We start from the raw sequence: 21,677 nt of genomic DNA, 5'->3' as shown, positions 1-21,677 counted from the left end.
TTTGTCATACCTTTATTTTTTTCACAGCATCCTGGTTCAGCTTGACACCTCCCTCCCCTAAAAGTGAATTGACTTGCTAATCTCGTTCGGCACATTCCACCTCCCCCTGCCCTAAATCAGATAACTGTTTGCGCAATTAATCAGCAAAACCCATAATCATAGGGTTGCAGGTTAAAGGAAGTGCAACCCTACACTCTCCTCCCCTCTCCCACTCCCAGCGGCAGGTCCCTGCCTCCCTCTGTGTCAGACCTTGCAGTCATACTGCTATAGTTCAAGTGCTTGATCCATAAGAAAATAGAACATTAACTCACTCTGTGGCCAAAAAACTGCTAGGCAGGACGAATCCGAAGCAGCAGGAACATAAAGGCAGGGACTACAAGCAGGACTGCCCCTTACAGCCATGACTAGCTAGTTAGGCCAGCTGAACTCTTAATTTCAAATCAACAACTGCTTGTTAGTAATTTTGTGTTCGGCTGAAATGAGCTGTGGATAGCTTCTCCAGTGGGAGAAGAAAGGTAAGAAGAGAGGTGGGCACAAGCAGCACAGAGTAGGAGTGAATTTTTCTTCCACCAGTAACAGATCTATTTCAGGGTGATCCCAAACCCCGTTTCCCCTCTCTCACAGTTATCCCAAACACTGAAACTGTTATTTAACTGATCACACTAAGTGAGAGGACAGAAAAATCTACTGGGAAAAAACTGAGAGGCCAGCAAAAATCCGAGGTCATAAACCTCTTTAAACAGTTCCCTTAAAATATAATGGGACAAGGCAATTGTCATCATAGTAAAGTAATTGCTTAACAGGTTACTATTTAACAGCTTTAATATAAACAGAAAAGGACTTCACCCATCTTACAAGAGATTTCAATGCTAATTGCACATGCCCCACTGATCATATTCACAGCACCTCTTTAACAGTGTATCCTTGACATAAATCCAGAGTCACAAAGCCACAATACCCCAGCAAAGATGACTGGACTAGCAGCAGTGCTTAGAGAACTGCACCCTAATTCTATTTCAGGGGCTGATTTAATTTTCTCTACTGCAGACAGCAACCAGAGGTCTCATTTACTTGTCAACATTGCCTCTGTCCCCATATATGTGTAAGTTCCTCTGACATTCACGTGCCTTTAATAAACAAACAAAACTCCTTCCAGAAAAGCAAAGAAACTTGTGGCAATAAAACTTGTGGTAGCAGATTATAAAGATCACATCCTGCTGCAGATTAAACCAGATTTTAAAACTAAGCTATTCTTCAGAAATGACATTAACAGGCTGCCACACACAAACGGTAATTTATAAACACATCCTTTATATTTCCATTTTATTATTGAAGCCCAAGATCAAACTCCAACTCAATCACTTGAACTGGTCTTATGTTCTTTCATTTTTGGCAACTATCTTACCTGACAGTGAAAACAAATACTTTGCTTCCTCCTTGCTGTGCTACAACGTATAAAGCAATATCCCGGTACTTACTCTGAATCCATATATACCTTCCAAACTTTGTATTGCTTCTTCAGGCTCCCGCTGCACTGGCTGAAATACAGCTCCCTCCCTGTTTCAGTAAAATACAGTAATTTGTGACTGGCCTTTAGCACTGCAAATACTGCGAAGCCTGGCTCAGCTGTGCTGCACGCTGGAGAGACAGCGCGAGGCTGCCTGGCCCCTGCCCCATCACGCACGGTCCCCCTGGAGGGCAGACATTAATTCTGCGTATGCAGAGACAGCGGGTAATGCAAGTGCTGCTCATCAGGATGCCCTTAAGGACTCGAAATGGCCTTTAGACACACGCAGATCAAATGCATACTGTGCTCGAATGCCCAGCAGCTCTGCACCTGAGCCATAAACTGCCAAATCCATCAGCTTTGGACCTTAAACGGCCATGTTCCTGGCTCAACAACAGGGGGGGAGAGTCCTTGCGAACGCACAGCGAACCCGCGGCAGCGTCCCGGGACCCTGCGCCGCCAGCCGCGCCGCGCCGGGAGCCGCCGCCACACGGGACGGGTGGCCCAGCCGCAGCCCGGGCTGCCACCCAGCTCCTTCAGAGCCGAGCCTGGGCCGAGGGCAGCACACTCTCACGACAAGCACACGCCTCCCCTGGCGGGCCTTCCCCAGCGCTACCAGGTGCCGGTGGCCTCAGGAGCCGCTCGCCCCCCACGGGGAGGGTTCAGGCACCTCAGCGCCAGCCGCGGGCCGGCCCCTGCCCCCGGGTTACAGCCGCCCAGCGGCAGCCGCGCAACCCCCGGCGCTGCCCGCGACACGCAGGGGCGCCCCCAGAACAACGCCCCCGGGCCCGGGGCCTGACCCCGCCGGCGGGGGCGGAGGAAGGGGGTCTCGTAGCAACCCAAGACCATGAAGAAATCAAAGGAGGAAAGCAAGACAAAAGGTGAAGCAAAACAAGCGGAGAGCCGAAGGCGGCGGCGGCCGGGGAGGTGACCGCCCGAGCCCCGGCCGCACCGCAGCCGCCTTCCCAGCGCCTACCGGCGGGGAGCCGGGGCCGCCGCGCCCGCCGCACCCCCCGCCCGGCCACCGCTCCCGAGCAGCCCCGCGGCGGAAGGGGCCGCCGCCGCACAGGCGGGAAGCGGCGGCGACGCCCCCGCCCCGCCCCCGCCGCGAGCACGGCAGGTGCACGGCCGCCCCCCGCCCGCCGAGCCTACCCGCTGCCGCCGGTGCTTCCTTCTTCCTGCCTGGCCTGCGCCGAGCCGAGCCGAGCGGCCGGGCGCGGCTGCGGGTCGCCGCCCGGCCGCGGGAGCTGCGCGGCGGGACCGGTCTGCCTGGGCCCCTCCCCACCGTGCCGTGGATGAGGAGGGCGCCCCGCGGCGGCGGGGCGGGCTGCGCCACGCCACGGCGGGGTTCCGGGCTGCTCGGCGGGCAGCCGGGCACCCCGGCGGCGGCGGGCCGGGCCGGGCCGGCGGCTGCCTAGAGCTGCGCCGTGGGCCGGGCCGTGCCGGCAGCGCGCCCCGCGGAGGCTGCGGGCCGCCTCTGTGACGGTGGGCGAAGCCTCCGGGGGGAACCGCTGCCCTCTCCCGGCCTCCCGCGGTTCCCCGGGCCTCGGCCGCCGCGGGGCTGAGGGGGCGGTGGCGAGTCCTCGGCCTGGCCCCGGCCCGCCGCGGGGAGCGGAGCCGCTCCGTGGGCCGGTGCCGCCCGCCATCCCCGCCGACCCACCTGTCACCCCGGCGGCCTCTCCCACCCCGGGCGCTCCGGAGCGGCGGCCCGACGCCCTCTGCTTTTGCCTCTGGTTCCCTCATCCCAGCAGGGCGTTTCCGTTTGCAGCAACCGTACGTATTTCAAAACTTAGTTATTTATATAAACGTGTACTTGCAGCTGCAGCTGTATTTCTTTATAGCGACCACCTCACCAGTGCAGATAACCCTGCGCTGGTTAGTTCATCCAAACTGAACAGCTGCCTACAGTCACCTTGTGCAGGTTTTGATTTCTCTGTATAACTGTTTATGCCTTGTAAAGTATCACCTGCCTGGCACAAGAAACCCACTTAAGATGCTCACTAAAATGTTCAGTTTTATTTTGTTTCTTCCCTCTCATCCTGCACTGCCTGCCCTGGTAATACCAATAAAAGAAATTTTGACTCCCAGTGTGATATTACTTAGGCCCCATATTTCAAACGCTGCAGACACGTTGGTTAGCTTGGCTCTGCCATCCCACTGGCACCTTTCCTTCACTTTCTCCCAGTCAATAAACAAGCCCTCCTCCCTTACGACAATGTTTGCAGAACCAGGGTCTCGGTGCTACACCTGGACCATTGCAAATGCAGATGGGTGTTACACAACCTGCTGCTTTTAAACTTGTCACTGGCAGTTGTTGATTCCTGCTCAGGCTCACATCCTTCCAGCTGAGATTTGCAAGCAGTTTGTCAGAGGTTAAAAAAGTCTTCGTAACACGTCCCCAAATGCTAGAAAGCTCCTACTTGAAAAGCTAATACACTGCTTTTGATTTTCATCGATCTTACCTTTTAAGGAGACTGTTTTGGTTCACAGATAAAAGCAAAAGCCACTGCTTGGCATCAGAAGGTCTCACGTTAGCACAGCTTTTACAGAACCATGTTGCAGTATAAGACAACCGACAGTCATCCAGTGTCTCAGGGAAAGGACAGTGCATAGTTGCTTTTTGACAGTACAGCTCCATGTCTTTTATGAATCCAAAAGAAAAATCATCTGCCCCAAACCCTCAGCAGCTCAGCTGAAATGGCTGATGCCCTGGGCAACAGGGCTTAGTTAACTCTTGGAGGGCTCTTAACATTTGGAGGTGGAGCACAAACATGCATGTCCCAGCACTGCTTTAGCTCTCCGCATGTCCTGTCCCCTGTATGATGATGGTGTGTGAACTGGAGGAGGAAATACTTCTAGCCTCCTTTGTTCTTCTGAGCAGGCAAGTTGTGGAAGTGCCCTTGTTTTACCAAGAGGGCATTAGTTCTCTGGGGTGGAAAAGCACATGGTAACATCAGATATAGATGGTGGAGTTACAGCCAGAATGAAGCATCTCTGTATGTTGATATTTATCTTTTCTGCTGTAACAACCATTTAGCAGAGGTAAAACTAGTCAGGGAATGCTCCTCCAAAAACAGTGAATTGCATGAATCATGTTGCTGCACTTTTGTACCAGCACGGGGAGGCACCCAGGCACTGTCTTCTGACTGGCACGAACACAGAAAAATGAAGATTTGTCTCTTTACAACAGAAAAGGTCAGACCCATCACAGTGCATTTGTTTGTATACATGATTAGCCATCCCAAATTATCACAACGACTATCATCATCATGTGGGATCCTGATATTTTTAAAATGGATGTCAGCTTGGCCCTTTTTAAGTTCCTTTAATAATTTAAACTTGCTTGAGTATCCTTCTATCTTCAGTTACAAGCGACTTGCAAACAGCGTGACCTAAACAGCCGCAGAAATCTCTGATATTTTTTCATACTTAAAAGTAGAAACTGCATCTCCCATTAAAATAAACGTCCCTCATAACCCATTCCTCTAACATCATGGAAACCTGCTGGCTGTCACACTTGGCAGCTGAGCAGCTGCTCTCTCTGCTATGCCGGTGCTGGTCACCAGCAGCTACTACAGTTGCCAGAAGCTGTCAAGTAAGTACAAATGCAGAGGGAAGTGGCAGCATGAGCTTGTGCTGTTGGTTGCAAAACAGCCTGCTGGTATAGAGTATCAAAGGAGGGCCAGAGGTTCCTCGGAGATAAAAGGAGGTCTACAGCCAGGAATAAATGGTTAAAAAAACACAGAACACACACACACAAACACATTTTAAATAACATATTCGATCTAGAGCCTCACAGAAAAAAATAAAAAAGTCATTTTGCCAGTTCCTTTGCAGAAGGAAGTACAAATGAAAGATACAGTCCAGTAAATGGCTGTATTGAGTAGCAAGCGTGGCAGTGGTTTGGCTTCCTAAGCCTCTAGCAATGTTCACACTAGAGGAAATAGAAAAGGGCATGTTCTTGTCTGCAAAACCAAACAGAAGTAAAGATGTATGAGTTGACAGATGCTTAGCATGCCTCTCCTGGTGCTTCTCTCAGAAAAGGTACCCTAATTTCCTGGTTGACAGTTAAATTTTATGTCTGCTGAACAAGAGTGGTTAGTGCTCTTAAGTCCTGAAGTAGCAAAACATACTGAAGTTAGTGGATGTCAGCATAGTCTTTCCTTTGCTGAACAGGTGATGCTGGTTGCACAGAGGTCTGAATGCAGACTATGGTAACCTTTAGCTGATTAATGTATTCATTTTCTTTCCAGTAGATTGCACAAGTATATTTTAGTATTCATAATTGCACAGATGGAAAAGGCTAATCTGTTTTGCCACTGAGTGATCTCTATGTCTTAGGGGATCAGAAAAGTTCATAACTTCTTTATATAATACTGGGTTGTTAAATAGTATTTTACTATATAAAAATCGATATTTACTTAGGCTTTATTCCACACAAGTAGCAGGATTCTCAAGACTGATATAATCACAGCTTTTAGTTGCCATTATTAGTTTTACATGCTTTGTTTTCCCAACAGAGCAGCTGGGATATTGTATAAGCAATTCACATTAACACTGGCAGCAATCCAAATATGACCTGCCATCAAGCCTTGGCAGACAAAAAAAAAAAATGTCCAAAAGAGCCAAAATAGAAAGAGACTTCAAAAGCTATGCCTGTATATATGGAAGTAGACAGGTATAGCAGTGGCCGCACTTAGAAATGGCTGGAGGTAAGCCAGCTGTGGTCTGGAAGCTATCTAGCTGAGACAGCTATCCTGCCTGTTGAGAAATTTTGGAGTCGGCACAGAGCCACATTAATGTGACTGCATAGTTTCCAGACTGCTACTTTCATCGCATCTAGCTTGCCAGGAAGCTAGTGAGAATCACCAGTGAGTAGCTTTAGGAAGAAACCAATGGACAAGACCACTGTGCCAGCACAGCCTTTTCCCCAGCCAGACCAGGATGGTACCTGAGTACTAAAGGCTACTTATGAAGAAAAATTCCTATAGCAAGTGGAACATTGAGAGGGAGGGGCAGTAAAACTCCCTCCAGGCCTCCTACATAAAGATAGATACTGCTATGACTGCAGGGGACATTTAGGAATAATGGCATTTATTTGAGCCCTGTGTGTTGCTTAGCAGGTCTCTGGTTCCATCCAGAAAAATGAGATCAGTGGTGCTGACCGTATGCTACTCTGACTCACCCCAGGGTTTTCCAGAGGGGTGGGCAGTGGGACTGTTAAATCACCTCCCACCGTCTAAGGAAAGATCTATAAAAAAGCAGTTGTGGCAGCAGGGGTGTCTGTTGGGGTAGGATCTGCTGGAAGGAGTCCTGGGCAGAGCTGCTGCACGTGACCTGTTGCTACAGCAATCAGTGGCCCCTTTAGGTAGGATGGAGGTTCCCTGGGTGGAGACTTAGATCAATTCTCATACCTTCAGCCACCTGTTCACAGAAAAATGAACAAGAATGTACTGAGAGTGCAGAATTAAAAAAAAAAAACAAACAAACACCAAGCTGTATTATTTTAAACGGAATCTGTAAAACAATATATAGATAATTTTTCATTACAAAAGAAGAACATCTATTTTGAGGAACTTATCTTGAATAATTTAATTCTGCTTCCAGCAGAAAATGGGAGACTTTCTCTTGTTACTTTGCCCTTATTTCTACTTTTCTTAAATTTCCTGGAGAGCTGAGTGGAAGTGAAGAAATGGCTACAGAAACAATTGCTGAGGATTAAACAGATGGAAACAAGCGAGTAGACTACCAATCGATTTAATTTCTCCATGTTTGTGGACTTGATCACTGGAGGGCAGTTAAACGAGAAAGGAGGACTAAGGCATTATTTTAATAGAAATCAAATACCTGAACAGTTACAAATACCGTGGTAAAACACAGTAGACCAGAACAGAAAGCTTATACTAAAGCAGTTGCCTTGCAAGTCATGTCTAAGAAGATGAAGTACCTTTAAAGGTATTCAAGCTGACAGGAATGGGGAGGCAGCAAATTAGTCCCATCTACCTCAGTCATTTCCTTCTCTATTGAATCCATTCTGAGTTACCAGCTAAGGATTTCAGATAGTATGGACAAAAGGACTGGACTTCTTAAGCTGTATGTCACAGCTATGACTAAATAAGTAAGCTTAGGTTTGAGGTTTTGTTCTTTTAATGAAACAAAACCCATTTCCAGAGGAAAGTAGAGAAAAATGTAGTATTAACACTGCTTTATTCTTATACTGACTATAAAGTATTTTTTTATCTCATGAATATCAACTGCTTTCTTGTTAGCAGTAGTAACGCTGACTGTTGTAAGTCTTGAGAAGAGACATTAGCAACAATTTCCTAAATGGAATAGAAGTGACCAAGCACTTTAGTGGAACGGGAGATCCCTTAGGTAAAAGAAAATACTTGACAATTTTCCCTTATTTCTGAAGAACGGAATGCACTCTGTACTTCAAAATGAGCAGTTAGGTCAGAGAAATGGGAGGCAGGGTATAAATACAGCAGAACACTTTCCCTTGGATATTTTGCAGGAGGGAACTGAAACTTTATATTTAGCCAAGATGCAAAAAAGTATTATTGGTATTTCAAGAATGGCTTTCATACAAACATTTCTTTTCTAATCATCCCACCTTCAGGATATCCCAATGTTAATTGTACTTGGAGGAGGCAGCGTAAACTGGATGCCTAGAAAGGTCATTTACTTGTTTTCCTGGCTTGGTTATGAGCACAAAAAGAGGCTTTCTTTACTCAGTATACAAACATACTGAACAGCTTTCATTTTGCCTGTAAAGGGCTTAAAAAGAGCTGTGTGGAGAGAAGTTCCCATTTTGCAAAGGGTTTTGACAATTTAGGATCTGTTTTCATTCTGAACTGGAGGAAAAATACCCCAATATATGGAAGTTAGTGACAGTAAATTCCACTTTGTCCACGGTTTGCTCCCATGAGCTAAAAAAATATTTTGAATTCTTAAAAGTGTGTCTGGTAGTATATATTGCAGAATAATAAAAAGGCCTGAAATGTTTATTCCCAAATAAGAAGTCTCTTTTAGATATTACTTTAATTCCTAATCCCAGTTTTCTTCCAAAAGGCTGGTGAAATCACCCTGGTTTCTATTCAAGTTTCAGGAGGAAGAGAGCTGGTTTCATGTTTTTTCCTGAGAACTCCAGTTTACACTTTGCTAGTATCTGATACTGACCATGGAGTACTCTAGACTGTGGTTTTAGCTTTTATAAGGAGAAAGATGTAAATGACTGTCTTCTAAGAGATAACAAAATATTTCCCTACAGATTCCTGTTCTTTAAATTCCTGTCAAAAGACATAATCTTGCCCGGGTCTGCCCTACCAAAAGCCATAAATGGTCATTTGCATCTCTAATTTAGCCCAGAGCAAAACTCAAACTGACTTGAGTGCCCAAGGACTGGCCCTCACAAAGTGCTGTCAGTAATCACTGAACAGTATGTGAAGTGAGGAAACCACACTGCGAATCAGGCAAATTACCTTCACTCTTCCTATTAATTCTGAATTTGTTAATTTTTTAATTTGAAAAGGTGGCTCCCTAGAGCCACATTGCTGGCAGGGTGGAGAGAAGCTGGTTCACAGGGGCATTGCCCCTGGAAGAAGGATGCATGGTAGAACAGGGGCATAGAGCAGGGGGCTCCTAGAGGGCAGGAATGCTGGAGTGCACCCTGCATCAATTAAGAAGCATGCTGCCTTTACCACATCAGTGGTGATGTGTGCACCCTGCTGTATTTTTATCACCCCTTTGAAGCAAGAGACTGATTGCAATATAAAGGCAAACAAATAGTACTGTTGTTTCTAATGTTCACTGTGCAACGTGTGTTTTCAAAGCTTAATCAGTGCTGGAAGGAGCCCCCAAGGCCAGGCCTGGCACAGCATTTTTCTTGCAAAACCTCTGCACTGCCAAAAGTCTCCCATTTCCTAACACAAGGTAAAGTCCAAAGAGAGCCAGGAGTGTAGCAGGCCTTAAAAGTGCCTTTTGGCCATTCCTCCCTATGGAGGAGCACTCTGGCTAAATTCAAAGTGAGGACCTGCAAAGCAGGATAAAGGGCTGTCCAGGGCTGTCCTTTCCTGCAGGAGTAAACTTACAGGGTCCTGTGCCTAGCAGTCTTTTTCTTTGCTGTATCACTGTCTGCCTCTGTTTGTAGACACCTCTAGCAGCAACAGCTTTGGGTTTCTCTGAAGTTTTCTGTCCCTCCAGGACTTCTGCTCAAATGGCAAACCAGGAGCTTCTCCAGGGTAGCTTGCAGCTGCAGCAGCTGCTGCCCTCTCCTGCCAGGGTGATTGACAGTCGGTGCCAGCAGCTGCCAGCTGAGCCAGCAGTAAGAGCAGAGCAGATGATCAGCACATCCACTGACTCTCTCAGGCCTCTTGCTGAATGAAGTTTATATGCAAGATCAGAGTGACCTTAAGAATATTTATGTTATTATGTTGGTCCTTTGACGGAAAAGGAAAAAGAACAAGAAAATGAGGATGATAGCAACCTTTCTTTCAATAATAACATACTTAAATCTTAACTTTAATCTGACATTGAAACAAACCCAAATGCAACTGGAAGACCAGAACCTACAAAACATATGCTCCTTGTCATTAATTATATGCATCTGTATAAGCTGTAGTTGTCCTCACAAGACTGTAACTGGGTATATAAAACTTTAAATGATGCTTCCCTCATTTAGGTCAAACAATGTGATCCTGACATACAGAGGTTTGTGCAATCTGCCACTTCTAGGTTCAGAGCAGTGTAAATCTTATGAAGAAATCGTTCTTGGCTGTTTCCCAAGAAAAGTGAACTCTTCCTCCTTCAGACCCTTTCCTCCTTTAGGACTTTGAAACAATACATCGAGCAAGAGCAGTTAAAGATCATTAGGGGGAGTGTCTCCAACGGCTTGTCACTGCTTCCTGTTTGTGCCACAGCTGTTCTCTGGGCTACATCAAATTTGAAGCCAAAAGAATAGCCAGTTATTTTTGTCATGGAGTTTAACAGGGTGCACCTCTAATGCATCCCAAACATATTCTCCCATACAACTCTGAGCTGCAATGTCTGCTTAGAATTAATATGCCACTCAGACTAAGTAACCAGTTTTATAGAGACATTACCTTACCATAGATAAAATAATTCAGCCATCCTTAGGTGAAAGAAGAAACTGAGGCATCATCAGGAGTGAGAAAGGAGGAAATGCACGGACTGTGCTTCAGATAACACTCATATCCTGTTCTGCAGAAGGTAAGCAATCAAAGCAGTAGTTACATACTCTGCAGTTACTTATTAACTTAACAGAACAGTCATTATGCAAATTAGGCTTCCCTAGTCAAATGCTGGGGTTGTGCAGATAACACATCTATGTGGGGATAACCATACAGTTTTGAGTTAATAAATGCATAGCTTCTTAATGCTCTGCCAGCTAACAAAGTTTAATTTCAGTGGTTTTAAATGTTCCAAATGGAAAGCACTCCTAATTAGTAACTGGGTATTAACTCAGAAGCCCAAATGGTTCCTGTGACTTAAGAAAGCGGTGGTATTTAGCAATAGTTCTCTTCCTTTTTCATCTTTGCCCAACTGAAAACAAAAAGGCACATATGCCACATAAGTGACACATCTTAATAAATAAATACTATGTATTTATTATCTAAATACTGACTACTTAGATTCCTACCTATGAAAACTAAGAAAATTACCTGAATATGTAGTATATCTTTGTATAGAGATGACCCTGTTTTTCCTGTGGTTTGGGTGGTAAAGCTTTGACCTACAGTCTAAAGTGACCTCCATGTTTTCCAGCCACTTGCCACTCCTTTTGCTGCCTATCTCAGAAGCATCACCTCCTCTTCCCTGTGCTTAGTTAGCCGACTGCTTTTCACCACCCATATCCTCACATGGCTCCCCTTGTGAAACCTTGGCCATTCAATTATTTTGCAAAGTGATAGTGAGGTGATCTGCCTGCCTCCTGTATCACTGACAGGCCCCAAGTCCTGCCAAGCTCCTGCAAGCGCTGTGAAGCTGCTGCTGTGCAGAGGAGTGAAGTACCATTCACATTCAGCAAGACAACCCACCCTCAACATCTGCAGGAGGGGAGCATGAGCTGTAATGCAATCATCATCAACTCCCTTAGCCAAGGTAGATTTTTAGGGCTTTTTCCTCTGTAGAAAGTAAGAAAGCACTACCTCGTATCAAGGCAAATAAGATCTTTTTAAAGAGAGATTGGTTTTGAGTACTGCAGCTCATATATGAAACATTAATGCAACAAAAAATATAAAGCAGGTCTTTTCCATTTGGGGTATTATTGATACATATTAATGGACTGAGGGTGTCTATGATGTACTTTACCTCCTCTTTTTCCTTGTGAGCTACTCCCTTCTACTCCTCTTGGCCTTTTGAGAAAGGAGAGCTCTCCTCATGCTCCCCTGCATTGATTTAGCTGTAACCATATTAGTTCAGGAGGCTCTTGCCTGGCTGAGGTAACTGAACCTGAGTTATGTAGATCACTGCTGAGGCTGACTGAGTAGAGGTGTTTGGAGAAAAGTCAGAATACAGAGGATTCCCTACATATTAAGGTCATTGAGAATTATTGTAACTAAAAGGAGAAGAAAAAAAAAAGTGACATTAAAGCAGTTGTATGTGTGAAAGCAGAAGATGCTTAAATGATGTAAAAACCTGACTGACTCATCATTCTAATATCTCACTAGTAACACTGTTAGAATGGCCACCACCACAGTTTGGTGCAATTTAGAAAAAATAACAGGAGAAATTAACGCACAGTCCATTCGTTTATGCAGAAACATGGGAATTTCCAGGCCAGATCACACAGCGGTTTGGTGACTTCCAGTGCCTAAGCTCCAGAAGTGATTAGTGCCAGAGCATTTCCCTCCCTGTGTGCTGACCCCTGAATTACCCATACAGACCATTCAGATGCTCTTTGCATACAGAAAAGAAAGAAATCTCTTCAGAGTGCCCTGAAATGCAGGGCCTGACTGCTAATGGTATGCCAGTGCCCCAGGCATGCCAGTGGCAGCCCAAACATGCTTCTGTGATGCCTCTTGAGCACATGTGGGTCCTCTGTTTCCAACCGTGCCATCAGGTGTGCACCAAGCCAGCTGTGGAAATCCTGTGGGATTTCAGTGGCTCGAGCTGAATGCCGAAGGCTTTCTGGCTGGAATTTAGGGAGTGTATTGAATTTCCAGTGGGATTCTCCAGGCTGTGTGTGGGGAACACGTCTGGTCTGTTGAGCAGATGAATGAGAGTTATCATCAGGCTGAAAACGTAAGATGTGAAACAAAAAGATAAGATCCATGAACAGGAATTTTTGAACATCATTAAACGTGACAGAAAAGAAAGAATGCAGGAATGGTTTTTAAATCTAAGACGTTGTTTACAGGCCAAACCAGCCAGCTCTACTGGGAGCTCTCTGAAGACTGAGGGCTCTGAGGTCACATCTCAAACGTCACCAGCCTGTTCCACGACCGTGAGGGTGGGAAAAGCTAAGCACAAGCCGCAGGAGGGAGACCAGTGACTGGGAAAGGTGGCGTCCCGCACCCCGAGCGCTTATTAACACGTCAGTCTCCTGGCGGCTGCCGCACCCCTCCCGGGCCTTCGGCGCCGAGAGCCACCCGGCAGCTCGGCAGCCCGGTAGCCCGCCTGGGGAGGGGAGGGGGCAGCTCCCCGCTCCCGCCGGCCGCCGCCGCTTCTCCTCAGCGGCCAGACGGCGGCCCCGCGCGCCCCTCCCGCCCCGCCACCGCGGAGAGGGGCGGGGCCGGCCCGTTGCTCTCAGCACCCGGGACAGCAGCGCGCGCCCCGGCGGCTGTTGCCATGGCAGCCACGGCGGCGGCGGACCCCGCCCTCCCCCGCGCGCCTCGGTTGCCGCGGTGACGGCGACGTCGCGGTCATGTCGGACCTGAGCTCGGAGCTGACCGAGGAGGCCGAGGCCGATCTGGGGGTCCGCCGGGGCGGTCTGGGGGGCCGCTGAGCAGCACGGGCGGGGGCGGCCCTGCCCCGTCCCCGCTGGGAGCATCCGCCGCCGAGGGCGAGGGGGGGAGCGGGGCAGGCAGCGGCCCACCGCCACGGGCACCTCGGGCGGCCGGGGGGAGCGCCAGCGGGGAAGGGAAGAGCCAACGTGACCGGCCACGGGGGCTCGGGTACTGTGTGCCGGCCGTGCCCAGCCCGGGGAGCTCCCGGGGCGCTGCTTCCCTGGGCACCAGCCTCTCGCAAGCGGGGCTGTGCCGTTTCGGTTGGGGCCTTCCTGACTTTCTCCAGCGGATGACAAGTCACCCGTACTGCCCAGCGGTGTGTCAGGGCGGGAGGAAAGCCTCTGGGTGCCAGGATCTGGTGAAAATGTCTGCATAAGCAGTACTTCTGTTGGCCAGGTGCTCCTGCAGTCTCTGATTCAAGCCACACCGGAGCTTCTTGAGCAAACACCTGTTTCCTCTCTCTAATGAGGTTACAGTCAGTCAGGTCTAGGCCTCTTAAACAATTTTTTTCCACACTTGATCAGGAGTATGATGGTGAACGCAATTCAGAAGGTGAGCGACATGGACATGGAAAAGCACGTCTCCCCAATGGTGATACATATGATGGAGAATATGAACATGGTCTCAGAAGTGGACAGGTAAGACAATGACAGAAGGCAGCCGTCGTGCTTATGTTTCAGCAGTTCTGTTAGTTTGGGCACTGTACTGAAACAAGAGTGAGAACTGACAAATATTTTATCTATACCCAATACATTTCAGGGGACCTACAGATTTAGAAATGGTGCTTGCTACACTGGAGGATATCTTCAAAACAAAAAGCATGGCCAGGGAACTTTTTTTTATCCAGATGGATCCAAATACGAAGGTAACACACTGAAGAGAGTTCCAAGGATTTCTATAACTGAAATGAGACTTCCCCCCCAACCCCAAATGAAAGGAGATGATAGTGAATTGGAGAATGTATTATTTTAAGAAGATGAATTTGCTATGAAATTGGTTTGTTTGTTTTTTGGTTTTTTTACTGCAAGGTCTAAGAAGTATGTGTTTTACTTGTGGGAATTTATGTTGATTATTGTGCGGAATGTAGTATTTAGTAGCAGTTTATTCTTCTTGTCATGTCCTTGTCTCAAGTAGGGTGTTCCAAGTTCTGAAAAATATTAAATATCTTTTACAAATCAGTGCAATCAGTAGAAGACAGTATAGTTACTTATTTCTGAATAAAGATTAGAACCACAGATGTGTTCAGGATAAAATATTTCAGGACTTTATTAGGTCTATTCTTAAAACATTGTCTACTGATTAGAGCACTTACTCAGGGAGTGGGATGCCTCTGAAGTTTGAAGAAATTGAAAGTCACACTATTTCCCCTCTTCCAGAAGAGTACCTGAAGGATTCTGAATATCAGTTAGGTTTCCATGGACAACATTTCCCTGGAATAGGGAAATTCTAGACAAGAAAGAATATTTGCATTGTGAGGGCTTGAAAAAGAGAGCAACAAGAGCAGCCCAATCTTGCCTTATGGGAGCATACGCATGTGTCATTTAAATTATTTTTTTAATTTCTTTTAAGTTTGAATAGAAAAGTAGTTAAGACACTCAATCTAGCATCCTTTTGAGTATATATTGCTCCTGACAAACAGGAAAGTTTTAGCAAATGTGTGAAACTAAAGTAGTGCCTCTTTTTATTTGAGTGGAAATGTCACATTACCTAATGGCACTGCCATACATGACCAAATTTAAAGACAGGAGCAGGATGTTACATGGCTTCTTGTGTTCATAATGATAATGGAAAGTGATAATGAAGACAGACTGTGATGGACAAAATGAAAGAGTGGTCAAGCAGCTGCATAAATATATGTGGAAAGTGACGGAGAAGGGAAAAAAGAGCAAGGGTTTAGAATAAGGAATGGTGTAAGGAATCACAGTGGTGTCATAGTTTTCTTTTCCTTCCCTAATAATTCACGTATGATAACTTTACAAGCTGACCACTATATCACACAATGAAACAAACCACATCTCACTCTGTTTTTATCGCATTTTTATTAAAGGAGACTGGGTGAATGATCAGAGACACGGCTACGGAAAGTATATGTATGCAAATGGAGACACCTATATTGGAGAATGGTTTAACAACAATAGGTTTGTTTCATTCTTACAGTTATGTTTCAAGTCACCCAATGGCATTAAAATGTAAAGTTTATTCTCAAGGCACGGCTGACTGCAGTAAATCAAGTGCTACTGGATGACCTTGGCAATTTAGTCCAACTTGAGCCATTTCAGCTACTTAAATAATACAGTTTTAATACCTTAAGTATAACACATCCTGAATTCTTAATATTCAGTAATAGAAAGCAAAATTATTATTTTCTCCTTAGGCATGGGCAAGGTACATATGTCTATAAAGACACAGGATCTAAGTATGTTGGTGGTTGGGTAAATGGAAACCAGGAAGGAGAAGCTGAACTTATCCACCTAAACCATAGATTTAAGGGCAAGTTTTTGAATGGAAATGTAAGTGTGCTGAAAAGCTCTCTATTCATCTGAACAGTAAGCATGAAATTGTCTTAATTTGATCTGTTTCCACTTAAAATAAGAAGCTAGGCTCTTGATCTTTTGCAGTATTTCTTGTACCATAAGTGTAACATATGTGTCTGTGTCTGTAGGTCACAATGCCAAGTTTCTCTGCAACTTTGCTTTCAAACTATGCTGTTATTGACTATAGTACGAATTTTGTAGTAAAGTGTATTTTACATTTATATGCTTAGAATTTACTAACTTTATAGTTCTGCTGACTTCTTCCTATCTTTGTGCAGCCTTTAGGTCGTGGCAAATATGTCTTTGATATTGGGTGTGAACAGCATGGTGAATACATAGAAGCAGAACAGGTAAAAGAAATAGTGCGAATTATACTGAATATCAGAGAACTCAGTAAATCAAATCTATTGTTGAGTAATCTATAAAATGCCTTACAGACACTGATGTTAAAGTAGATCTAACCAGTCAAAAAAGGGTAGAAACTCATGCTGCTTAAGAATTAATGAGGTTTCATTTTGCTTTTTTCTTTAGCTTCTCTACTGTGTGAGCTTTGACAAGTACAAGGTGTGATTTTTGCACTACTTGCAAAAGTTTCAAACCACAGAATAATGTAGATGTAATTATATATTTAACCTGTATTCTACTTTGTTCTGAAGACTAGAAAACAATGAAAAGTATTTCTTCTTATATTTCTGGATTGCTTGATGCTATGTGTACAAATGGTAATTTCCAGAAGATTCATGTTTTGGAAATATGTCCCATTGTTGTTCTGGTCCTGTTAGGAGCTTAATAGCCACAGCTCCTAATAACTATAGGGAGCCGCTGTGATCAGAGCCTGCTTTTCCTTCTCCTTTATGCATGAATGTTTTAAAACATTTCTGATTAATATGGTGCAAAACAGCTATAGAAATAAGTAATATATCTTAATGTTATTGTTTTGTTTTCAAGAAAATATGCTAAATTTTAGCTTAGAGTTTGCTACTTCTGTCGTCTGGCACATTAGTTCCCATTACACACTCAGTTCTCCAATGCAGCAATTGTTTCTTAAGACAAGGACAAAACCATAATTGAAAAAAATTCCTATCATTAGTGATAGAGATTTGCAAAACATGGGGACTGTTTTGCTTTCTTGGATAAAAGCAAGATATCCTCAAATTGTCAGATTCATATGAGTATCCAAAGCAGTGTGTATCTAGTATCCTCAGTTCAGTTGGGAATTGTTAGATGTGCTGATTTTGGAATATTAGGCCATTGATGTAGGAGTTTAAACATGAACTTAGGAACCCAAGCACTCAGCTTCTGAAAATCGTTACTCTCAGAAACAGTAATTTCTTCTCATGTGAATGCTGTAGTGACTGTGCAAAGCAATGGACAGTGCTTTGTCTCACTAAAGTAAGATTAAATTTTGCCTCTTTGCTTTAATTGAAGTAATTGCAGAACAAGGCCCATTTAAAAAAAATTAAAAGAAAGTAGCTTGCAATACAGGTGATGATTCCATTACTAAGGCTCCTTCATATTTGGATAAAATAAAGCATGATTTTAAAAATAAAATAATAATCTTCAAATTTCAAAAACATACGCTTTGTGCAGAATCTTACTGCTTCCTAGATCCTTTCCAAGGTCTTCCCTAAGCAAAGACTGAGGCAGAAAGAGCTGTTTTGCCACTCTGTTCCTGTGTAACATAGACAGCATAGCATCTACTGGACAGAGCATCAGGTCTTATCCACCTCTGTTATACTGTAGGTAGGCACAGAGGAGGAGATGTAGTTAATAGGCCCCTCACAGCCATTCTGTTTAAGAAAGAGAAAAAAAATTAGCTTAAATAAAACAAGCTGGCAAGCATTGATCATTAGTAATAGTCAACTGACTTCATCAAGGTTCAAAGTGTAGTTCTCTTTCAAAATTTGTGGCTGCTGAAGTTCTTCCACCTGTAAATACTTTAAAAGGCCATGTCATTGCCATTTTGAGGCCAGATAAAGGTTTTAGTACAAAAAACGATCATAGAATCATAGAATCATTTAGGCTGGAAAAGAACACGGAGTCCAACCATTAACCTAGCACTGCCAAGTCCACCACAGAACCATGTCCCCAGGTGGCACATCTACAGGTCTTTTAAAAACCTCCAGGGATGGTGACTCAACAACTTCCCTGGGCAGCCTGTTCCAGTGCTTGACAACCCTTTTGGTGAAGAAATTTTTCCTAATATCCAGTTTAAACCTCCCCTGGTGCAACTGGAGGAAATCTTAGTTACTCCCTTAATAGCCTGTAAGATGAGATGTTGGATTTCATGAGTTTCTTCTAGGATAAAGGAGAAGAGGAGGAACCCTCATTACTTGTCACACCAAAATGGAAAGCATCAGAAATTACCAAATTAACTCCTCAAGGGGAAAACACACCTTTTCCCAGAAAAACCTCCTTAGTGGTAGCAGCAGAAGCAGAAGCAGTGGAAGAAAGAGCAGCAGCAGCAGTAACTGAAGAGGAGAAAATGCCAGCAACTACAGGTTTGTTCTGCTAGAACAGCTGGAAACTCCGTGCTTGGACTATCCTCCAAAACTGTGTTCTTCAGGTTTAATATCAAGTGGTATGAGCATTTTGGGTTTTTTTTTTTTTCGTTTGTTTGTTTGATTGTTTTCTTTCCCCTATAATTTACCACATATTGAATGTTAGGAACTTCCAAGTCTGTTCATGAACTGCACAATATATATATATCTGTCTGTTTTATCTCACACAGCATAATGAGATAAAACTGTCATGGGAAGCCTGTAAATCATTTTAGTCTGTATCATGGCTTGTTATACACTTAATTATAAACAGTCACAGAAGATTTTGTGGGATTTCTCATGTGAGTAAAGACTACAGTCCTCAGTAGGAGTTATTAGCTACTGCATGAAAACAATGGCTGAGTGCAATTTTGTAAAATTAATTTGCTTTGCCATTTCTAATTTCTTGTATTTCAGTCACTGATGGGTCTGCTGAGGGTAGTGATGATGAGCCTTCCCTTCATGAAGCATCCAGGGAAGTTTTTAGCCCAGTAAAGTATGCAGGAGAGGAAGATGAGGGAAGCAGAGAAGAAGAAAACAAAGATCAGGAGGATCACGGTGAGGAATGGGGCACAGATGCTCATTCTTCAATTAACAATCAGGGTTTGAAATTATGTATTTCAATCAGCTGAAGAGATGCTGCTGCTGAGAGGTCCATTATCAAGGTGAAGAGACCATGGGGAACCTAGACCTTTCATGAGGGGGGCAGTCCTCTAAAGATGTAAACTGCTTTTAAGTAGTCAAGTTTATATACTGTAACAGTACAAATGAGAAGTGACAATCCTGTGCAGCATTATCTATGCATGTACAGTTGACAGCACTTGCACAGCTGACTTTATAAGTGATTGCATTTACCAACTTTTTTTTTAATACAAAAATGAGAGAGAAACTGCAAAATTCATGAGGTTTTCAGCAATCCACTTTTCTGTCATGAATGGAATTGTGTATTCTTATTCTCTCAACTGAAGTTAGAAAGCAGGCAAAACAAATCTGAAGAAACAAATTTTAGATGTTGTTATGCATTATGGTTTGAACAGTCTCTGGCTGATTTGTTTCTCCTACAAACCAAAGAGATTTGGAATTCAGATGCTCACATTTTCTTTCAGGCAGTTCAGAAGCTTGTTTTAAATACAAAATTACTAAGAAGCAACAAAAGGTTGTGTCTTTTATTGCTTTGTTTACTCATATTTAGCCTATAGGCCTCCACCCAACTGTGGTGTTTATATTTATTGTTAACTTTTACATATTTGAGGTACGAAAATATAACATAAATTTATCCATTTGTAGTCAGTCCATTTTACAATAAGTCAAAGCAAAGCACTATCCACAGGGATCAGAAAGACTATTAAGACATGTGAAAATGCCTGGAGGTATACACTAAACATTTCGGTCAGCCCTTGGAATTTTTATAGTTTATTTGCTCTCATTTTTTACCCATCACCTCTGAAGGTGCTTTCCTGCTTCAGGACAGACTAGCCAGATAGCTGATTGATCTGCTGTGTAGGACTGACTTCTTAAAAGGTCCCTGTGGGGTTTTTTTTGTTTTTTTTTTTGGGGGGTCAGATCCAGCAGAAATCTCAGCAGGTTTCCTGCATACCTCTGCTTTGGATTTGGCAAAAGTTCATTGAGCCTGGTTTGTCTCAAAGTCTCTTGGACTCAAATAACTATTTTGGCTGAACTTGATTCTAGTAAATTTTCTGGCCTACCACAATGAAGCAGTTCTGGTATCCCCATTGTTTTTTGTGGGTTTTTAAATGTTTGTTGTGTTTTTTTAAAGAACAAATGGACCCAAGTATTTGTCAGAGACAGCATAGATGCAGATACCAATGCATGAAAACAGAAATGGGATAGATGTTCTCAAAGTTCCTTCCAGCTCTTTATTTCTAGAATCAAAGAGATGTATAATATCATCCATTATACATTTTTCATCATAGGTCTACATCCTTTATTAATTAGGCAACATATTTTCCTTTTGTCTTTATGTTTAGTAAGATTAAGTTATAGTAAGAGGAAATGATTTGAAGAAAATATGCATACTGTAAAGAGCAGATGTAACAAAATCTGTTTTCATGCAGCCTTATATTCTTTGTCCTATTACTGTCATTTTTTTCCACAGAGGAATTCCATTCTCCTTGTTCCACATTTCTTATGATACTGTCTAAGTAGGAGACATTCTTTGGCTATTCCAGAGTTACATATGGGCCGGCTGGCAGACTGTGTGTACTGAGTCTGTCTGGCAGCTGACAAACAATGTATGACAATGAAATTCAAGTATTGGCAGTGAAAGGCAGTAGGGAAGAAGGACTGAGGTAGACAGAATAGTCCTAGAATTATGTTTCCAGTATTTTATAATAAAATGCATCCCTACACCCTGTCTTTCCTTTGCCTCCGTAGGAACTACTGGTTTAGAGGATAAGGAAGATGAATCAAAGGAAGCAGAGTAATTGGACAGAACTAAAGACAAAGAGCCAAGAGTAAGCCTTTTATTATGGTAAACCTGCATTAGTTTTGTTCATAAAAGGCTGAGTTAAGATGCTTTGAATAAACATTTCTGTCACTGTTCTGTCTGGAATATATATCTCTGCAACTTTTATGATCTCAAGCGTGTGCAGTATCACGTGTATGTGTGTGTGTGTTGCAGCTCAGTCACATGTTTCTTATTTACCATATAGCCTTCCTGAAGTTGTTCAGAGGAGACTCTCTACTGATCAGGGTGAGGAAGCAGATCTGTAACAAATTTACAGGCCTGGAGCATGAGGTAGAGAGGTGCCAGCAGGTAGAATTTGCTTTTGAAGCAAAATAACTGGTTTTGGCCCGGTAGGGGTAAGAGATGTTGTACTGATATTGCTGAAACAGATAAGGAAACGAGCCACATTAAATAAATAGAGTTTATTATTCCTTCTGTGCAATTTTTCTCCTATCAAAAATGTCATAGTGAGAAAATTCCTATGCAGTCTTTCCCCTCCTATCTTACATGTCATTTTGTTCACAGTTTCTTATCACACTGGTGTGACTTCAGTGAACATTTTTAGAGGTGGTTATCTTTTCCTCTTTTTGCTTGCTTTGGCAAACTACTGCATTTCTGTTATTGCTGTAGCTAGATCAAAGCATACTTGGCTTGCTAATGTTG

At 44.0% G+C, this 21,677-nt stretch overlaps 2 protein-coding genes across 16 annotated transcripts in view; one reads left to right on the top strand and one right to left on the bottom strand.

The window, feature by feature from the left end:
• Window positions 1-2,908, bottom strand: part of SLC37A1 (solute carrier family 37 member 1) — a 43,372-nt gene extending 40,464 nt beyond the window's left edge. For 3 of the 13 annotated variants that reach the window (XM_056327620.1, XM_056327623.1, XM_056327619.1), the window contains exons 1-2: window positions 2,660-2,908; window positions 1,479-1,557 (exon numbers count right to left, since the gene is read on the bottom strand). The gene's annotated coding sequence lies outside the window, so the exon portion shown is untranslated. Of the gene's footprint in view, window positions 1-10; window positions 1,453-1,478; window positions 1,889-2,659 lie in introns of those variants that run through there. The other 10 variants (XM_056327621.1, XM_056327630.1, XM_056327626.1 and 7 more) reach the window with 5 other exon arrangements.
• Window positions 2,909-3,146: 238 nt separating this feature from the next.
• Window positions 3,147-21,331, top strand: RSPH1 (radial spoke head component 1). Of its 3 annotated transcripts, none has more exons than XM_056327634.1 (10): window positions 3,147-3,280; window positions 10,643-13,442; window positions 13,998-14,111; window positions 14,233-14,338; window positions 15,521-15,611; window positions 15,848-15,983; window positions 16,286-16,357; window positions 18,310-18,508; window positions 18,965-19,105; window positions 20,942-21,331. In XM_056327634.1, exons 2-10 carry the CDS (start codon window positions 13,392-13,394, stop codon window positions 20,989-20,991), a joined length of 960 nt encoding a protein of 319 aa, XP_056183609.1. In that variant the 5' UTR covers window positions 3,147-3,280; window positions 10,643-13,391; the 3' UTR covers window positions 20,992-21,331. The 3 variants fall into 3 exon arrangements, with proteins under 3 accessions (XP_056183609.1, XP_056183608.1, XP_056183607.1); XM_056327633.1 differs by having other exon boundaries at window positions 3,156-10,735; window positions 12,885-13,442; XM_056327632.1 differs by lacking the exons at window positions 3,147-3,280; window positions 10,643-13,442 and having other exon boundaries at window positions 13,462-14,111; window positions 20,942-21,328.
• Window positions 21,332-21,677: the final 346 nt, after the last annotated feature.

The sequence above is a fragment of the Falco biarmicus genome, chromosome 2 (assembly GCF_023638135.1).
Source record: "Falco biarmicus isolate bFalBia1 chromosome 2, bFalBia1.pri, whole genome shotgun sequence".
Classification (NCBI taxonomy): domain Eukaryota; kingdom Metazoa; phylum Chordata; class Aves; order Falconiformes; family Falconidae; genus Falco; species Falco biarmicus.
This window is presented reverse-complemented; position numbering and strand designations above follow the sequence as displayed.